This window comes from Mobula birostris, chromosome 8, assembly GCF_030028105.1.
Source record: "Mobula birostris isolate sMobBir1 chromosome 8, sMobBir1.hap1, whole genome shotgun sequence".
Classification (NCBI taxonomy): Eukaryota; Metazoa; Chordata; class Chondrichthyes; order Myliobatiformes; family Myliobatidae; genus Mobula; species Mobula birostris.
In genome coordinates this window covers 136,176,216-136,197,365 of record NC_092377.1, presented here as the reverse complement: position 1 = coordinate 136,197,365, position 21,150 = coordinate 136,176,216, and the positions used below count along the sequence as shown (strand labels likewise).

The 21,150-nt window shown below is 43.7% G+C and overlaps 1 protein-coding gene across 1 annotated transcript in view; it reads right to left on the bottom strand.

Moving 5' to 3' along the window:
- Positions 1–29: 29 nt before the first annotated feature.
- The window catches only part of snrnp200 (small nuclear ribonucleoprotein 200 (U5)), a 63,412-nt gene continuing 42,291 nt past the window's right edge, over positions 30–21,150 (bottom strand). The window contains exons 30-45 of the mRNA XM_072266371.1: positions 20,202–20,362; positions 18,203–18,430; positions 15,947–16,138; positions 15,159–15,337; positions 14,224–14,375; positions 13,509–13,617; positions 11,778–11,886; positions 11,471–11,660; positions 8,822–8,986; positions 8,565–8,686; positions 8,291–8,434; positions 8,022–8,198; positions 5,644–5,804; positions 1,176–1,257; positions 990–1,082; positions 30–607 (exon numbers count right to left, since the gene is read on the bottom strand). Of these exons, the coding sequence (XP_072122472.1) occupies positions 458–607; positions 990–1,082; positions 1,176–1,257; positions 5,644–5,804; positions 8,022–8,198; positions 8,291–8,434; positions 8,565–8,686; positions 8,822–8,986; positions 11,471–11,660; positions 11,778–11,886; positions 13,509–13,617; positions 14,224–14,375; positions 15,159–15,337; positions 15,947–16,138; positions 18,203–18,430; positions 20,202–20,362 (2,414 nt within the window). The 3' untranslated portion in view covers positions 30–457. The remainder of the gene's footprint in view (positions 608–989; positions 1,083–1,175; positions 1,258–5,643; positions 5,805–8,021; positions 8,199–8,290; positions 8,435–8,564; positions 8,687–8,821; positions 8,987–11,470; positions 11,661–11,777; positions 11,887–13,508; positions 13,618–14,223; positions 14,376–15,158; positions 15,338–15,946; positions 16,139–18,202; positions 18,431–20,201; positions 20,363–21,150) is intronic.

The window sequence follows — 21,150 nt, the reverse complement described above, 5'->3', positions numbered from 1 at the left end:
TGAGATCTGTGGAGTACAGAAGTCAAAAATTGAACAAGCATATTTCATTTTTTATTTGGAGCACTCGGTCACATGTAGGGAAAAATCTGTCACAGACTTGAGGATCAACATAAAATGTACAGATTACTAACATTTTTTTTTACAAAACCCCAGGCTCAATTTTGGTCAACTTTAGATACATTTAATAAGCTGTAGAAGCAGCCAGTGATAAGCAACTTCAAATTTTCAAACCTAGAGTATATATTCCTGGAAGTTTGCCACAGTTGAAAAGAGCTACACATTTACCAAAAAATATAATCTACAACAAAAGCAGATCAGTTTCAATTTCTGTATCAAGTTAAAACAGTGGAGTTGCTCAATACTGTATTAACAATTTCAGAGACGTTTTGGAGATTCTTTAGGATCCATGCACAACCTCAGCCACTTTTACAAAGCAACGGAACTTGAATTCAGCTGCTTAGTCAGAGTCACTCTCGCCTTCACTTTCTGCTTCTTTGACATCAATGCTGAATTTGTACTCCTGATCACAGCCCATATACGCATCACTCATGAAATACAGTGTGTAATGTTGGGTACTGGGAGCTGGAGCAAGAAAATCTAGTTTCACCTGAAAAATTAATACAATATATTAGATGGAGAGCAGTATTATGAGCAAAAGATTATTTTCAGGTTATTTTCTCATTGTATGTGTGCTAGCTTGTGAACCTCTGGCATTGGCAATGAGAGAATGATGTACCCTTCTCCTTTGCAGTTTTGGTTTTTATTCAGTATCCAAACATGTCAGAAAGGAAATGAAGAGACTTGTGTGGGAACCCTCCCCTCTCTCTACCCCCCCCCCCCCAAGTGTGCTAATTCCCATTTAGTTTACAAATGGCAATGTACAAGTATAAGCTGTGTACTAGGTATTTAGCATATTAATTCACTCTCTTGCATGACTATTAATTCTTCTGAGTAATCATCTCCCTCCCTAAAGCAGAGATGAGACAAACCTTAGCTTTCTGTTGCAGGGTCAGCCTCTTGATAGATATCAAGCTGTTTGTCTTGGGGTCACCAACCACCACCCACCATCCTTCCTCGCGTTTCTGAAGGAGATGAAATAGAGTTAAGAGAAACAGAACAAAGTTTAAACCAAAAAATATACATCTGGAAAACATCTCACTGGTTTACGTACTCACCTGAGGGAATAGAGGTGCAATGACAGGTCCGGTCACTTCTTCCTCACGCTCCAACTGTACCATTACTACGACTGAGGAGCCACTGCACAAAAATGTACATTGTTTACAGGGATACCCAACCATTGCCTTTTAAAACTAAATACATTTAAACAGATTTTTTCCCTTCTTAGTTGAGTTATTTTCATTTGCATTTGAGCTGCTGACTAAGTCAGTAAAGGCCACTGCTTTTTTTAATGGGGGGAGGTTGGGAGGTGGATAAGCAATGTAATCTGATGTCTCAATATCTGCACAAATTTTAGTTCAGTTCTTGTTAATTTTCAACTCCTAAAAGGACCATTAAGTTCAGTACATCAGATTACTGGTAACACAAAATCAGCTGAAGAGCTTGTTTAATGAAAGCTTTCTTCACAGACTACAAACTGATCATTTGATTGAGCTTGCTCAACCATTCGTCGTGATTGTGGCTTAAAAATTTTTAAACTCCACACTCTCCCAATAACCCTCAATATCCTTAAATAATTAAAAGTCTATTTACTGAAGCTCTGAACACATTTTATTTGGAGATACCAACCAACCAGTTGGTAGGTTAATGGGTGGTTGTAAATTGTCCTGTGATTAGGCGAGGATTAAATCGGGGGTTGCTGGGCAGTGTAGCTTGAAGTGCCGGAAGGGTCAATATCACAGTGTGTCTCAATAAATATAATGAATAGATACAGTGATCAGGCTCTTCTGACCTAATGAGCTACACCCAGCAACCCTTTTTAACCCTACCCTAACCACAGAACTTTAGCCTCCACAGATTTCTGGGGCAACAAAATCTCACATGGGGAAAAAACCACCCACAATTTATTCCATAAAGCCTGCCAACAACCCCAAATATTTCAATAACGTACTCCAGTGAGAACAGAACCAACGTCTTTCACCTTTCCTCACAAGACAATTCCTACATAGGATTATCCTACTGAACCTCCTCCAATGATAGTACATCATTCCTTAAATAAAGGGACACTGTCCAGATGTTCCAGGATTGAATGAAGAGCCAATGAGATAGAACCATAGAAACTGCAGCACAGAAACAGGCCTTTTGGCCCTTCTTGGCTGTGCCAAACCATTTTCTACCTAGTCCCACTGACCTGCACACAGACCATATCCCTCCATACACCTCCCATCCATGTATCTGTCCAATTTATTTTTAAATGTTAAAAAAGAACCCGCATTTACCACCTCGTCTGGCAGCTCATTCCATACTCCCACCACTCTCTGTGTGAAGAAGCCCCCCCTAATGTTCCCTTTGAACTTTTCCCCCCTCACCCTTAACCCATGTCCTCTGGTTTTTTTCTCCCCTTGCCTCAGTGGAAAAAGCCTGCTTGCATTCACTCTATCTATACCTATCATAATTTTATATACCTCTATCAAATCTCCCCTCATTCTTCTACGCTCCAGGGAATAAAGTCCTAAACTATTCAACCTTTCTCTGTAACTGAGTTTCTCAAGTCCTGGCAACATCCTTGTAAACCTTCTCTGCACTCTTTCAACCTTATTTATATCCTTTCTGTAATTTGGTGACCGAAACTGAACACAATACTCCAGATTCGGCCTCACCAATGCCTTATACAACCTCATCGTAACATTCCAGCTCTTATACTCAATACTTTGATTAATAAAGGCCAATGTACCAAAAGCTCTCTTTACGACCCTATCTACCTGTGACGCCACTTTTAGGGAATTTTGTATCCGTATTCCCAGATCCCTCTGTTCCACCGCACTCCTCGGTGCCTTACCATTAACCCTGTATGTTCTACCTTGGTTTGTCCTTCCAACGTGCAATACCTCACACTTGTCTGTATTAAACTCCATCTACACATAAACAACAGGAATTCTGCAGATGCTGGAAATTCAAGCAACACACATCAAAGTTGCTGGTGAACGCAGCAGGCCAAGCAGCATCTGTAGGAAGAGATGCAGTCGACGTTTCAGGCCGAGACCCTTCGTCAGGACTAACTGAAGGAAGAGTGAGTAAGGGATTTGAAAGTTGGAGGGGGAGGGGGAGATCCAAAATGATAGGAGGAGACAGGAGGGGGAGGGATGGAGCCAAGGGCTGGACAGGTGATTGGCAAAAGGGGATACGAGAGGATCATGGGACAGGAGGTCCGGGAAGAAAGACGGGGGGGGGGGGGGACCCAGAGGATGGGCAAGAGGTATATTCAGAGGGACAGAGGGAGAAAAAGGAGAGTGAGAGAAAGAATGTGTGCATAAAAATGAGTAACAGATGTTTTACGAGGGGGAGGTGGGGCCTTAGCGGAAGTTAGAGAAGTCGATGTTCATGCCATCAGGTTGGAGGCTACCTAGACGGAATATAAGGTGTTGTTCCTCCAACCTGAGTGTGGCTTCATCTTTACAGTAGAGGAGGCCGTGGATAGACATGTCAGAATGGGAACGGGATGTGGAATTAAAATGTGTGGCCACTGGGAGATCCTGCTTTCTCTGGCGGACAGAGCGAAGATGTTCAGCAAAGCGGTCTCCCAGTCTGCGTCGGGTCTCGCCAATATATAAAAGGCCACATTGGGAGCACCGGACGCAGTATATCAGGTGAAGTGTTGCCTCACCTGGAAGGACTGTTTGGGGCCCTGAATGGTGGTAAGGGAGGAAGTGTAAGGGCATGTGTAGCACTTGTTCCGCTTACACGGATAAGTGCCAGGAGGGAGATAAGTGGGGAGGGATGGGGGGGACAAATGGACAAGGGAGTTGTGTAGGGAGCGATCCCTGCGGAATGCAGAGAGAGGCGGGGAGGGAAAGATGTACTTAGTGGTGGGATCCCGTTGGAGGTGACAGAAGTTACGGAGAATAATATGTTGGACCCGGAGGCTGGTGGGGTGGTAGGTGAGGACCAGGGGAACCCTATTCCTAGTGGGGTGGCGGGAGGATGGAGTGAGAGCAGATGTACGTGAAATGGGGGAGATGCGTTTAAGAGCAGAGTTGATAGTGGAGGAAGGGAAGCCCCTTTCTTTAAAAAAGGAAGACATCTCCCTCGTCCTAGAATGAAAAGCCTCATCCTGAGAGCAGATGCGGCGGAGATGGAGGAATTGCAAGAAGGGGATGGCGTTCCATCTACACATGTTGATCTTTTGTGACAGTAGGCAAACTGCAGCGGATCCAAGTTGCTTCTAAGGCAGGAGCTGATGTGTTTCATCACCAATCTCTTAAAGCACTTCATCACTGTGGTTGTAAGCACTACTGGAGGATAAGCATTGAGGCAGGTTACCATGTTCTTACTGGGCACTTGTATGAATGAAGCCTGCTTGAAGCAGCTGGGAACCTAAGACTGCTGAAGTGAGAGGTTGAAGATGTCAGTAATCACTCCAGCCAGATGCTCTCCATGGGTTTACCCTCCCGAAGGATGCACTTAGGTCCTTGTGTGATTCAGGTTTGATCCAGAATTGCCACTTCATATGTGAGGTGGCTTTCCAGAGGACATACCTGGACCTCTTGTACTTTCCTTGGTCATTAGATTTAAAAGCCACTGATCTAGCTCTCAGAAAATTGCAGATAACTTGGTTAATCCAGGGCTTCGGAATGGGGAAGACTGAAATATTTTGAAGCGGTACACTCGTCCACAAGCATCTTTATAAAGTCTGTGACAATCATAGTGTATTCAACTAGTCGTCCGGTGAGTCCTTGAACTTGGTCCAGTCCACCAGCTCGTCAACCCCATATCCGCTCTTCTGTCTCCCATGACCGTATCTTTGCTGTCTTTATCTCATTAGCCTTTGTCTGTACTGCAGGCAAGCAGTGGAGGACAGCCAGATGATCAGATTTCCCAAAACGTGGTATAGGGATGGAACTCAAATGCTGGCAGAATACATAGAGTTAATGCCAGCGATCTCAGCATTGCTACAGAGCAACCTCTGGATGCAAGTTCACAGTCCCCTAAAAGTGGCAAGCAGGATGGATTGGGTAGAGGAGGAGTATTCACCAGGATGTTGCCTGCAATGGGGGGGGCATTAGTCCCAAGGAGAGTTCAGACAAGCTGGGTTTGTGCTCTCTGGAGTGTTGGAGGTTGACAAGTGATACAGTTTTATAACTTCAGAGTCTTTTTCTCAGGTAGGAAAATGTAAAGCTAAAGGGAACAGGTTTAAGATGAGAGGTAATCTGAGGGATACATATTTTTCCCCACACAGAGGATGTATGTTATCTGTAACAGGCAACTGGAGGAGTGGTGGCACAGAAAAATCACAGTGTTTAAAAGTCAAATGGATGAGTACTACAGGCAAATTGGATTAGCACAGATAGGCACCAGACAGCTGGGCTGAAGGGATATTTCTGTGCTATTGAGTTCTATGACACCCCACCCCTTTCTAAGTGAATTTCACATTATACTCATTTGCCAACTTTTGCCCACTCATTTAACCGATCAAGATTACAACACTGGCCAATCAACTCCTTCTGTCTTTCAGTCAATCACTCTCACCTTTTGATGTTTTCTTTATCCATCACCTCATAGGAGAGCTCGATGTTAGGATACCGGTTACAGAAGCGGGCAACGTCCATCATCTGTGCATCAGTGAGCTGAAGGAGCATGTTGCGCTCATCATCCTCCATTTCCATGATATCGAAGATACTGTCAGTCCCCTGCAGAAACATCACCGCACTGCTCAATAGGCACAGACCTTCGCTTACAGCCAACATCAGTTCTCAAAACAAAGCAGGGCAAGACTTTGAAAATATTCATATTCATAACTGCAAAGCCTCAGAAGATTTCTTAGATTGTTCATCCATCTTAACATCTCCCTAAGGTGCAAAGCAAATTTATTAATCTAAGTATATATATATATGTCACCATATACAACCCTGAGATTCATTTTCTCAATAAATCCATAACAGTATCGATGAAAGACTGTACCAATTTAGGTGTTCAGCCAGTGTGCAAGACACAAACTGCAAATATAAAAAGAAATAAAAATAAATAATTATCAAGAACATGAGATGAAGTGTCCTTGAAAGTGTGTCCATAGGCTGTGGGAACATTTCAGTGATGGGGCAAGTGAAGTTGAGGAAAGTTATCCTCTTTGGTTCAGGAGCCTGACAGTTGAGGGGTAATAACTTCCTGAACCTGATGGTGAGAGTTCTGAGGCTCCTGTATCTTCTTCCTGATGGCACAATGAGAAGAGAGCATGGCCTGGGTGGTGGTGGGTGTGCAGGGTCCCTGACGATGGATGCTGCTTTCTCGCAACAACGCTCCATATAGATGTGCTCAATGGTGGGGAGGGCTTTACCCAAGATGGACTGGGCCGTATTCACTACTTTTTGTAGGATTTTCCATTCAAGGCCCTCCTATGTGCTGATTCGTCACCACCTTTGATTCGGCCGATGAGTGATGTCATCAGCAGACTTGAATATGGCACTGGAGTTCTGCTTAGCCACACAGTCAAAAGTGTGAAGTGAGTAGAGCAGAGGGTAAGCACACAGCTTTGTAGCGCACCTGTGCTGATGGAGACTGTTGCCAATCTGAACCGACTGGGGTCTGCAAGTGAGGATTTCGAGGATCCAAATGCACAAGGAGGTATTGAGGCCAAGGACTTGAAGCTTATTGATTAATTTTAGGGGGATGATGGTATTGAACGCTAAGCTGTAGTTGATAAAAGAGCACCCTGATATACACATCTTCGCTGTGCAGATATTCCAGGGCTGAGTGACGAGCCAATGAAATGGCATCTGCTGTGGACCCGTTGAGCCAGTTGGAAAATTGCAGTGGATCCAAGTCGTTTCACAGGCAGGAGAGAATTTCATCACTGTGAATGGACGGTAGTTGTTGAGGCAGGTTCTTCTTAAGCAACTGCATAAGTGAAATCTGCTTGAATCAGGTGGGTACCTCAGATTGCCGAAGAGAGGGGTTAAAGAGCTCAGTGAACACTCCAGCCAGTTGATCAGCACCGATCTATAGTACCTGGCCAGGTACCCATCTGGGCCGAATGCTTTCCGTGGGATCCCCCCTCCTGAGGGCTGCTCACACGTCAGACTCAGAGACTGAAAACACAGGATCACTGGGGGCTGTGGGAGTTCGAGATGTTTGAACAGTGAAAGTGAGCATAAAGTCATTGAGCTCATCTGGAAGCAAAGCCTGTTGTCACCTACGTTGCTTGATTTTATTTTATAGGAGGTGATAGCACTCAATTCCTGCTACAACTGTCCAGCATCCTTCATTGATTCAAGTTTACTCCAGAATTGCCACTTCGCCCATGAGATGGCTTTCTAGAGATCGTACCTGGACCTTGTGTAACTTTCTTGGTAACCAAGCTTGAATGGTTCTGACCTGGCCCTCAGCTGATTGCAGATATCACTATTCATCGAGGGCTTTTGGTTGGGGAAGAGTCTGAATGATCTGGTGGGGTCACACTCAACTACAACTGTTTTTATATAGTCTGTGACAACCACGGTGCACTCATTCAGATCCACGGATGAGTCCCTGAACATGGCCCAGTCCAACGACTCAAAGCAATCACGTAGCAGTTCCTCTGCCTCTTGCAACCACCTCTTTGTTGTCCTAATCTCTGGAGCTTTGCTCTTTAGCCTATACTTGTATGCAGGTAGGAGAAGGACAGCCAAGTGATCAGATTTCCCAAAATACGGCCTGGGCATGGAATGCTAAAGCCCTGCTTTGAAGTCAATACAAGACTGCAACTAATTGTTTGCACTGGAAAAGCAAAGTAGTCTGAGATTCAATATTACAGACCTGTGTGTTTAGTTGTACAGTTACTGTATCATTTAAAACCATGGGTCCAGCTACAATGTGGGCAGATGTGACCCTGATAATAGGTCAGAGCATTGGGTACCCTGCCATGATCTTACCCTGTCTGTACAGCGTTTGACATGCTCTGATGTGAAGTGTGGAAGCTGCTTCAAGTACGAGTCCTTGGACCACATGGCTTGCGTTACCATCTGGGCCAGTTCCATCGCAGCCAGAGCCGGACTAAGCCAGCCATTGCTGGACAGCACATCCACACAAGCTTGGATTAAGCGGATCGCCTGGAGGGAAAAACAGTGCATAGTTAAGAAAGGTTTGCCTTATCAATCACATCCGAAATGACGAAAAATCTTGCAACACTATTGTTTCTCACCTTACTGAGAATCTCCTCTGTGTCAGACTGTAGCTCAGCACTCAGCTGCATGCGGGAAAGGTGTGCCTGCAGGAGGAGGTTTGTTTTCACGTGCGGGTCATTGAATTTCGGGTTGTTCAGCTTGTGAGGAACCTTCTGGTACAGCTATATAAAAAACACAAGGGACGAGGAACACAAAACAGTAAATGGATCCATTCATCTTTCAAGTCCGACCAACATCCACGTCACTGTGACCTTTCCCCCGCCCCACCCAGCAGCATCTAATAAGTCTGACCTGTCGCAGCAGATTGTCCTCGTGGTGCCTGATGGGAATGTTTTCATACTCGGCTGCATTGGAGATGATTTCAATGAGGCCCCGAATTTTTGTTTTGGCATTCAGAGACATACTGAACAGCTCTAGAAATTAAAGCATAGAAGATCAGTTTCACGCTGCAGCATGGCTGACACCACTGGCCTTGGGCATGGCCGAGTAGACCACCACCTTCAGCGTACAAGTCTTGTTACGAGAACAGCACCCACAATAAAGCTTACCGATGGTGGTGTAATTGATGTAATAATAAGCTGCGATCATTCCCAGATTCAGTGGGGCCACATCCATCTCATCCTCTATGCTGATGCACTTGGACTGCTCCAGGTCATTGAGAGTATTTTCCACCAACTGGGAGAGATGATCCGAAAGATGTCTGTGGGACACACCTGCGGCATAAAAAACAGTACACAATTACTCTAAGTCTGAAGTCTTATAGACAAGAACAATGTTGGGTCTACTGCATCTAGACAAACTTACTCTGACCACTAGAAAATTCATTTTAGAAAACAAATTCAAATAAGGTATTCCTCAGCTCATTTAATACCACAACTTCATTTCTCCCGAGCCAGAATCAGAGCTTTACAGCACAGAAACAGGCCCTTCAGTCCATCTAATCTGTACCAAACTAGTATTCTGCCTAGTCCCATCGACCCACACCTCTAGCTCTCCATACCATTCCTATCCATGTACCTGTCCAAACGTCTCTTAGATGTTGCAATCGAACTCGCATCCACCACTTCCACTGGTAGCTTGTTCCTCACGCCACATGCTCTGAGTCAGTTTACGACATGGACCAATACCATTCAGTAAGGGGTCCAGGACCCCAGGGTGGAAACCCCTGCGTGACAAAGTTACCCCTAGGCTCCCTGTAAATATTTCACTTTTCAGCTTTAACTTTTGACTTCTAGTTCAAATCTCACCCAACCTCCTTGGGGGAAAAAAAAATGCTTGCATAAGCTCTATGTATACCTCTCATAGTTCTGTATATCTCAATCAAATCTCCCCTCTTTCTCCTATGCTCCAGAATTAAAAAATAATCCTAACCTATTCAACCTTCCCTATAACTCAGGTCAAGTACTGACAACATTCTTGTACATTTTCTCTGTACTAATTCAGTTTGCAAGAATACAGCCACAAACTCCACAGGATTCTTACTTCCCTACTGCGGGACTGAATTCAGCAAGCAAGCAACCGAACAGAGGCACAACACACAGCAAAATTTGGTTCACTTCCCTTCACCTAATTAATAAATTGGTATGTTGATTTGTGCGGTACAAATGAGGCACAATTACAATCTAAGCTTCCAGCTGGTATTGTGAAGCATTTTAAAATTTGTATTTGTGGTCTAAATAGAAACATAGAAACATAGAAAATAGGTGCAGGAGTAGGCCATTCGGCCCTTCGAGCCTGCACCGCCATTTATTATGATCATGGCTGATCATCCAACTCAGAACCCCGCCCCAGCCTTCCCTCCATACCCCATGACCCCGTAGCCACAAGGTCCATATCTAACTCCCTCTTAAATATAGCCAATGAACTGGTCTCAACTGTTTCCTGTGGCAGAGAATTCCACAGATTCACCACTCTCTGTGTGAAGAAGTTTTTCCTAATCTCGGTCCTAAAAGACTTCCCCTCTATCCTCAATCTGTGGCCCCTCGTTCTGGACTTCCCCAACAGCGGGAACAATCTTCCTGCATCTAGCCTGTCCAATCCCTTTAGGATTTTATATGTTTCAATCAGATCCCCCCTCAATCTTCTAAATTCCAATGAGTACAAGCCCAGTTCAACCAGTCTTTCTTCATATGAAAGTCCTGCCATCCCAGGAATCAATCTGGTGAACCTTCTTTGTACTCCCTCTATGGCAAGGATGTCTTTCCTCAGATTAGGGGACCAAAACTGCACACAATACTCCAGGTGTGGTCTCACCAAGGCCTTGTACAACTGCAGTAGTACCTCCCTGCTCCTGTACTCGAATCCTCTCGCTATAAATGCCAGCATACCATTTGCCTTTTTCACCGCCTGCTGTACCTGCATGCCCACTTTCAATGACTGGTGTATAATGACACCCAGGTCTCGTTGCACCTCCCCTTTTCCTAATCGGCCACCATTCAGATAATAATCTGTTTTCCTATTTTTGCCACCAAAGTGGATAACCTCACATTTATCCACATTAAATTGCATCTGCCATGAATTTGCCCACTCACCCAACCTATCCAAGTCACCCTGCATCCTCTTAGCATCCTCCTCACAGCTAACACTGCCACCCAGCTTCATGTCATCCGCAAACTTGGAGATGCTGCATTTAATTCCCTCATCCAAGTCATTAATATATATTGTAAACAACTGGGGTCCCAGCACTGAGCCTTGCGGTACCCCACTAGTTGCAGAATGATTGAGAACAGGAAAGGAGGAAGAAAGAACCCACACTTGTATTAACGCTTGCAGAGTCCTACATCACCAAAGGGTAGTCGCTGCGGCATTCCAGTAAATATAGCAGCTGAATTGTTCAAGTTTCCACAAACAGCAAGAGTCAAATGACCAGATCATGTTTATGTTGTTTGAGGAAAAGGTTGGCAGCATATCAGATAGAACTCTACCATTAGTCTACAATTATCCTTCAATTTTTAATAAAACATCAACCCTAAAGGTCAGGAAGAACCCCGCCTTAATATCTGATCTGAAAGATGGTACCTCTGACACTGCCACAACGCTTCAGTCTCACTGGCACTGGCACCCTTTGGTCAAATGATTTTATGTTTAAACTCTGCTCCATAACCTAGGCTCGGGACTCCATGATGCAAGTGCCAGTGAAACAATTTTGCTGAATAAGTAATCCAAAGTTCGCTTTAAGTTTAATCTGTATAGCACACCCTGTAAATTGTAGTAATTTGGATTCTGGGTCATCCTTCGGTAAAGGAAGGTCCAAGTGAGGTAGTCCACAGCGTCTTGCTTGTTTTCTATGGTTTTGGTGACAATCTCAGCATTGAAATGGTCGTGTAGGCAATGATCAAGATGGGACTCGACTGGTAGTGGCTCATACAAGAACTTCTTGAAGAAATCCTGGAACAAAGAATGAATGCAAGCTTTGATAACTTTGTAGGTAAGCGTCAGCAACTTGAATGGTCATTCAGAACTAACCAACAAAGGTGCACTTTATTAAGAACCTATTGTGCTCACCTTTTTTGACCCCTGACACATTATTACACAACGTCCTTCATCGTCCTGTAAGGGCCGGTTAGCACGTCCCACCATCTGTAGAACATCATAAATGGGATAATCCACATACCTAACATAATGAAAATACAAGTCAATTGGAACCCAAGTATTCAGAAGCCTGCATATTTTCTAAGCATAGATTTCTTTATATTTGTGCACTAGCGATCATGATCAACAAATCATCTACTTCTGAAAATTGTCAGTCTGCTTCGTACAACACACCTGCTGTGAATTGTCGATACGCTAACTGGAATTCTTTAAGAGATCAATAGGTAGATCCAGTGATCAAGACAGTGTTGAACAAAATAAAGTACACTTGGATCTAAATAATAAGGCATCCTTAGTCTTGCGAGACCATGGATCTGCACTTGGAAAGTCTTCACCCTCCAGGGTGCAGGCCTGGACAAGGTTGTATGGAAGACCAGCAGTTGCCCATACTGCAAGTCTCCCCTCTCCACGACACCAGTGTTATCCAAGGGAAGGGCAAGGACCGGTACAGCTTGGCACCAGTGTCGTCGCAAAGCACTGTGTGGTTAAGTGCCTTGCTCAAGGACACAACACACTGCCTTGGCTGGGGCTCGAACTCACGACCTTCACATGCCCACACTTGGATCTAAAGATCTCGTGATATGGTACAGAAATTAAAGAAATATTGATAAATTGGGATGTATCAGCAAATTTTTTTAAAATAAAGAGGTAGGTGACTGGATTGTACTGCTAGGGAAGATGGTAGAAACAGATAGGACACTAATGTTTAGGAGGCATTTAGAAAACCAAATGAACAGGCAGGGAAGAGTTTATGGACCTTATGCAAGCAGATGGGATGAGTTAGATTGGCTGACAGGCCTGTTCCAGAGCTGTACTAAATGTTCAAACACAAGGAGCAAGGGAACAACATAACCCATGGCATTTCACTGATATTTATCCTGAGAGCCTTCTGCTGCTTAAAGTAGTTATGAGAAAGCCTTTGTGTTGGTGAGATAAAGTGCATAAAGCAGCGCAGGAACAGAACGGACTGCTTTTGCTTCGCTTGGAGAATCAGAATGAGGTTTATTAACACTGTGAAATGTACTTGTTTTGTGGCAGTAGTACGCTGCAAAAACAGTTACTATAAATTGTAAAATACATAGTGCAAAGTGTTCCTTGGTTCCTGGATTGCTCAGAAAACTGATGAAGAGAAGGGAAGAAGCTATTCCTGAATCGATGACTGTAGGTCTTCAGGCGTTTGTGCCTCCTCCCCAATGATAGTAACAAGAAGAGGGCATGTCCTGGATAGTACAGATCTGACAGTGGTAAGGAAAATCATGAGCAGACAATAGGAAAATTTTTCTTGCAGTGAGGCTTAAAGTTCTTTTTGAGAGGATATGAGAAAGAACTTTTTAAAGAAGTAGAAATATGCTGAAATTTGGGACACAATGCCTGATGGACCAAGCTTTGGTAAATGGGACTAATGTCATGGGTGTGATCATCAGCAGGGCTGGTTTTTGTGTTCAAATCGCACAGCTGCTTGAGACAGTTTTAAACTACAACAAATAAAGGGGGGAAAAAGGGAGCTTGGGAGCAGCAAGAGTCAATTTAGATCATCTGCGACATTGCAGTGTCTTAAAACAACATTCTCAGAAGTGTTCCACTTCATTCTCTTAAAATTTGGAAATGACTGAGATAACAAGTTCGTAAAATGAAAATACTCACGCATGAATTTTCCCATTATAGTACTGAGTATCCATGATGGTGACAAGGTGGGAGGAGATATTCATTCCCCAACACAGACTACGAGATGCCACCACCACCTGCACTGCACCTGGGAGCAATGATGAGCAAAATGAGGAAAAATATTTACACACAGTCAAATATTTTTAAAGACAATGTAGCATTTGTCTTTTTAATGGATGAATGTAATAGAGACATTTTCTGTGTCAAATAATGAAAACATGACTATGGAGAGAGTGAGAGTAGGTGTGGGTGTGGGAAGGAGAGGAAAAAAGAGGGGAGAAGAAGAGATGGAACAAGAGAGAACTGTCAGAGTGTGATGGACAGGATTCCTGTGAGGAATTAGACATGGCCCCACAGATAAGACAGGTCCAGAAGGTTAAGGTGAGCTGGCTGGATGAATCCAAAACTGTGAAAAATGGAACAAAAGCATAATGATTATAGAACTCAGTGGGTCAAACAGCATCTGTGAAGACAAAAGGCGTGTTGACATTTTTTTCATTCTCACCCTACGCCAGGAGCAAGAAGAGAGAGGAATGAGGAAATGCAAACAAGGGACAATGGAAGAGAAGGCAAGACTTATTATCCATTTGGAAAGAAAGCACTGCTAAAAGCATTAGATAATTTGATTTATCTGATGCATTTGATGTTTCTAAAACCATAAAGAACCATGTACTGAGAGTAAATTGGGCCTTACCAGAACGGAAAAGCTGCTCCACAATCCTACGTTCTGTCAGGTTGAGTCCCTCGTGCAGATAACCGACTCCATTAGCAAGTGTCTCCTTTAGTGTGTTGTCATTGAGTTTCTCAAGATATGGAATCAAATCTTTCTCTGTACAGTGCAAAAACCTGGAGACCACGGAAGAAAGCAACAAAGACTCTAGATCAACTTGATCAGTAACACAGAATATGGACATTCTCTTCCAAAAAAAATCTAACACCAAACTAGATACTGAGGTTAAACCTAGCCTGACTGAAGACTTAAGGTTCAGGATAAACAAGACATCACAGTATTATACCCAGAGCAGAAACTGTTTTACATAAAAAAAGGAGGAGCCCTCTGAGCCTTCTGCACCACTCACCAAGAATGTCGCTGGTGATCTACCACGTTCATATGCTGCCCCCACATCCCTCAATTCCTGAAAAGGCTACAAAGTTATCAATCTCTGTGTTGAATGAACACAACGAAGCAAAGTAGAGAACTCACTAGATTGTGTGCAAAGAAAATCTCATCTCAGTCCTAATTGGCCTATCTTCATTCTCAGACCACAGTTTCTAGACTCCTCAGCTAAGGGAAATGTTCTCCCTATATCCACCCATCCAAGCCACATTAGATTTTTTTTTTAAGTTTCAACAATACCTCCCCTCACTTTTCTAAATTCCAGAGAACAGAAATCTTGTCTATTCAATAGCTCCTTCACACAGAAACCCTGCCATCTCTGATCAAGTCCCGTGAATCTCTCCCACTATGACATGCAGATCCTTTCTTTAGGAACCAAGGTGTACACAATATCCAAGGCGATTTTATAATTGTAATAAGTCATTGCTACTCCTGTACTCATCCTCTTGCACTGGAAAAAAAAACAAAGATTATTTAAAAAGAACATTTTTTATAAAGTTAACACAACTTGCCTTTGTGGCTGAATGTCAGCAGCGCAGAATGTAAGGATATCGATGGCTGTCAGCCTGGTCTGCTTGCGGGAGGGGACAAAGACAATGACTGGTTTCTTGGGTGAGTGCTTCATGATGGCATGGTAGACAGGTTTGGACATGGACAACAGTCGTGTCTGAGTGTGGCTGACATTGAAGCCCTGCAGAGTAAAAGATTTAAGAAACGTCAATTGTTTCCTGCTTCTACACCTCAGCCTCAATAATTTTCTCATGCAGATGCTGCCCGTTAATGTGGCATGAATTCCACAGGACACTCACCCTCCAGTACCGTGTTCAAATTCCCATTCCTTACCGCGAGCCCACAGTACCACAACACTGAACCAAGTACCACCCTCCCCCTGCCTTCTTCAACAATATGCACTTTGCATCAGGGGTTCCTGGATAGCTATCAGGCACTGAATGTTCGGTTCATCAATCAGGAATATGGAGAACAACTACGCAACCCTAACCCTCACATGCTTCACCTACCGAGTTCATTCAACACTAACCTTGGGAGAGAAGCAGGTCAATACAGTTCAATTACTCAGAAGCTTTCAAAGGTTGCAGTAAAGAGAATACACAACAAACAAAATTTCTAGTTTCTTAGATCCCTTTGACATCTGATTAACGTTTGTCTAATTCCTTGTGTTGTAATCAAATAAAATTTGACTAAATATTAGAAGCCTTAGGACTGGATTATTCAAAATTGTGATAAGAGTTAGGAGCTGGTGATACGTCTGGTTGTGCTTCCTGTGCCTGCACCACCATACCTGTATGTGCAACTCCAGGGGGACAGGCCGCACGTTGGGATGGAAGTTGAAAGTCGCTGTGGTGCTGCAGCCAAGCCAATGTGCCACATCTTTTGCATTTGATAATGACGAACTTAAAGCCACAATCCTGATCGGCCGCTCAATCTGGGAGGAGATGTATCGCATTCGGGAACAAATAACTTCCAGAACGGGCTAAAAATGGAGAAAACGAATAAAGGTATCAGAACCCACAGGGGGTTGTACTGTTTTATCCAATTATCAACTTCAGCCATGCATCCTGACTGTAATTACAGCCAATCAATTTATAGTACATATTTAGTACTAATAAATAGCCTTCCTGCATATTTTTCAACAATTTCTTACATAAAATGTAGTAATGGGGGGGGGGGGGGGGCACATTGCCTACTTTCCGACAACTGTTGAAATAATCATATGGACTCCATTTCTCTTGCTGCCTGATCAGCTTCCCGTATTCTCGTGTATGCCCAGTTTCAAAGGTCAAAGTATATCCATTATCAGAGTATGTACACTATATACAACCTTCAGATTCGTCTCCTTACAGGCAGCCACAGAACAAGAAACCCAAAAGACCAATTTTTAAAATGTGCAGAGAGCAAAACAGGTGCAAGTTGTGTTAACAATAAAAGGAAGCAACAGCATTCAGAATGAAGTGAGTCCATGGACACGAAGTGCAGCCCCAGTTCGTCATACAGTGGAGCAAAATGTCACTGAGCTTGCAGACATGAAGTCAGGAGCAGGCCCAGAGCCTCAGCCTTAGCCAGCAAAGAGTGTGGCCTCTGGTCCCGACACATTGCCTTTTCAATCCACCTGGCCTGGTGTTTAAATTGCCATTCCTCACTCTAAAACTTGTGCTCCGTCGCATCGATACCCCCTGGGCCTGGACCCTGCCACCATGACTCGGCCCGTACCCGACCTTTCCAAATCGGCCCGGCACCTAGATCGATCAGACCTCACCCTTGGTTTTGGCAGGCAGGCTCAGAAACCCCTCCGCTTTGCATGTCCCAACTCTGTCACAACCTCGCTCTGCCCACTTCTACTTGAACTTGAAACCCTGACCTTTTCAATCTGGCACGGTGATTAACTGGCAAAGACTGGGTTCTTCATCACTCTTGGACCTGGGCCCTGCTGCTTTGATACGCTGTTGGGCATGGGCCCCACCGTCTCCATTTGGCTCGGCCAAACAGTGGGTCATTCCTCAGTCTTGGACCCGGCCTTGCCGCTCGTTTCTGCCGCTTCGAATCGCCTGCAAGTCTGCACCAGCAATAGCCAAACATTAGCCCATTCTCCACTCTTGGGCACAGATTCGGCCCATACACGTCACGCCACAACCATCCTGCACCCTGAAGACTTCAGTTCACACCACAAAAATGCCAGGTCGTACACACGGTTCAAAAGCTCAGCTTCGACAGGGAGGTTACAAGCTATTGATTGCAGTGATCATTGCTGAGAAAAAGTCTGATTAATAAAGTAGTTTACGGTTTTGTTTACCGCCAGCAAGTTATCAAAGTTGCAGAAAGTACTATCTTAAAACTTCAATCTATCTCCCTCTATCAACAGGCCTTCACCACCCCCTCTCTGTTGGCAGCACTGTTATTTGTGTTTTTCACCTTCTCTTGGTTTTCCTCTTGTCATCAAATGAAAACCTCTCTGATAATAACTTTTTGGGGGTGGAGGTACAGTGGTCAATCTTTTTGTGTGCTGTTTTTCATTGTTTCTATTGTGTTTCTTTGTATTTACTGTGAATGCCCACAATAAAATAAACCTCAGGTCTGTATATGGGACTTAGACAATAAATTTACTTTGAACGTTTGAGATAGTAGAGCTGCTATCTTACCACTCTAGAGGCCTGACTTCCTGACTGCAGTTGTAAGTGTGTGGGTTCCCCCCTGGATACCTCGTGTTTCTTCCACATCCCAATTAAATGCTAGTTGGTTGGTTAATTAAATTTCCATTCTAAATTGTCCTAAGTATATAGATGAAGGTTAGAATCTAAACTCTACATTCTAGAAAGAGCAACTGGGATATAAGGACAGGTCAAATACGATTACATTTGGATCAGTGAAAAGGGGTGGATTTAGTGGGCCATGGGACCTGCTTTCTATGCTGTATGACTCGATATCTAGTTTCAATCAAACTGTTCCTCTGTCTGATCTGCTGAGTATTAACAGTGAATTTTGCTTTTATTTTAGATCTTCATCATCTGCAGCTTTTGCTTTCCTTCCTCTGTTATCTTACCCCGTTCTCTCCACCAATCAGATGAACTTCATCCACAACAAAGAGGTTTACGTTCTGGACATTTTTCCTCTGTTTCCATCGCCTGGAAAGGATGTCCCATTTCTCTGGGGTGCTGATAATGATGTTCCCTTTGCCCAGCAGTTTGAGATCTGTGCTGGTCTCCCCAGTTAGCAAGACAACTTTCTTGCCCAATTTTTGTTGAAACTTCTCATACCAGTCTGTATAAACCTGAGGAGGCAAAATCACTGCTTGGTTACAGTACAGAGGAAATCCATTTGCAAGAACAATCCAGTTAATTCAACTTCCCACCCTCACCCCATTGCCCTGATATTCATCCAGCTCCAATTGAAAGCTACAACTGAATCTGCCTCCACTCTTCTCCCAGCAGTGTGATCGACACTTCTTGTGTCACACCTTTATTTTTTGTTCCCAAGTTTTTAGTTCTTCTATATAGCTCCATGATCCAAAACAAATCCCATTGCATCCTCCTCTGCTCCAAGGAGAAGAATTCCAGATTTTCCAGTCTATCCACATAACTACACTTCATTATTCCCAGAATCATTTCTGTGTATCTTTTTGGACTCCTTTTAAATCCTTTACATCTACCCTTAAACGCATCACCCAGAAATGGAAATAAAAGTCAGACATGCTCAAGACTCCAAGCATCATGATATCACATCCACTATTAATCCCAATCAATATCTGGTTAATCCCGATCAGCACAGGAATGCGATGCACACAGCCTTCATTAAAGTAACTCGACCTTCACTGGAAGGCTGCAATATCCATAAGCCATAAGATATAGAAGCAGAATTCAGCCATTTGGCCCATCGAATCTGCTCCGCCATATCATCATGGCCGATCCATTTTCCCTCTGGACCCCAAACTCCCACCTTCTCCCTTCACGCCCTGAACCAATCAAGAATCTATCAATCTCTGTCTTAAAGACTTGGCCTCCACAACCGCCTATGACAATGAATTCCACAGACTCACCACTCACTGGCTAAAGAAATGCCTCATCTCAGTCCTAATCATTTTTGCGAACCTCCTTTGACACCCTCTCCAACACATCCCTTCTAAAATAAGGGCCCCAAAACTGCTTTCTCAATACTCCAAGTGAGGCCTCTCCAGTGTTTTATAAAGCCTCAACATTACATCCTTGCTTTTATATTCTAGTCCTTTCCAGAATATCCAATATCGAAACATAGAATGGTCAAGAACAATAAATACCCAAGGCCACGATACGTGGGCATTGTCCAAATGGCGGGCTGAGCAGCAAGGAAGATGGCATTCCCGGAGCTGCACTTACTCACCGATATGTTCCACAATTTCCCTGAGCATACCCCACTCATTCAATCTTTCAGCATTGGCCAAAAAGAGCCCAATCAACACTGACCCTCCATTTAACAGAACCAGAGACTTTAATAACGGGTATTGTCACCTCTCAACTGACAATACAAATACATGCAAATGTAATTATCTAAATTTAATCTGGATATAAATTACCTCTTCCTGTCTGGGAAGCACCAAGTCTCCTTTCTCAGGAACACTCAAAGAACAGGAAGCCATTTGTCCACTGCAAAATAGGCGCAGAAACCTGTGCTAACAACCTAGCATCTTTACCGCACTGGACCACGGAGTTGCAGCAAAATAGCTTCTTCCCTGGTTGCATGGTACAATGTCTTAAAGTACTAATTCAAGTACTTCATGGAAATATAAAGGAGTATGTTTCTGAGAACAATCAAAACAACATCTGAATATGTTAAGATGAGGAAATCTGCAGATGCTGGAAATTCAAGCAACACACACAAAATGCTGGTGGAACGCAGCAGGCCAGGCAGCATCTATAGGAAGAGGTGCAATCGACTGTACCTCTTCCTATAGATGCTGCCTGGCCTGCTGCGTTCCACCAGCATTTTGTGTGTGTTATCTGAATATGTTTTTTCCTTTAATTTCCAAGACACGTTTATCACACACGATTTATAGCACACAATTTTACCTGGTCAGCAAGAGCCTCCATTGGAGTAATGTACACACAGCGGCCTTCAGAGTTCTGCAAAAGCATTCGCAGGATAGCAAACTCCGCACAAATAGTCTTCCCACTGCCCGTGGGGGCCCCCACAAACACATTGTCATCGCTGTTATAAACTGCGTTGAAGACTGGAAACAAAGAAATATTTCTTCAGTGTCCTCATAATCAAATCAAATCTAATTTTATGACCACAGGCTGTCAATCAGAATGAATCAAGCAGAACAGAAATCACTCAGTTAAACCTCTCACCTATGAAGGACGTGCAGCAAGTGAGAGCAGGTTTACATTCACCACCCTCAACTTCTGTCACTGCAATTAGGACCATCAGCTATTTCAAATATCAGGAAGGAAGAAGAATACGATAGCAGAGGACAGTGGACCATGGAAGATAGGGAAGGAAGAGGAGCACCAGAAGGAGATGATGGACAGGTGATGAGAAGGGAAGGGATAAATAAGGGGTGGAGGTGGAGTCAGAAAGGGAAATTGAAAAGAGAGGAGGAGGATGGGGAAGAAATTACAGGAAGTTAGAGAAATTGAGGTTCACACTGTCAGATTGGAGGCTACTCATTTGGAACATGGAACCGTTCTCTTCAGTTCCTCCAACCTGGCAGTAGACGAGGCCATGGATTGACATGTGAGAATGGGAATGCGAAGCAGAATTAAAATGGGTGGTCACCGGGAAATCCCGTCTGTTGTGCTCAATGAAGCAGTCCTCGTGTTTATGAGTTCATAGCCTACCCTACAAGAGGACAACTTCATTTTACTTAATTAACTAAACTAAATTAAAGAAGTCTAGAATTAAAAAGTTGTATCAGCAATAGTGACTATGAAACCATCAGATTACTGCTTTAACAAAAAAAGCAACTAGTTCACACATTTTAATGGATGGAAACTGGTCTGTTTATTAGTCGAGCGC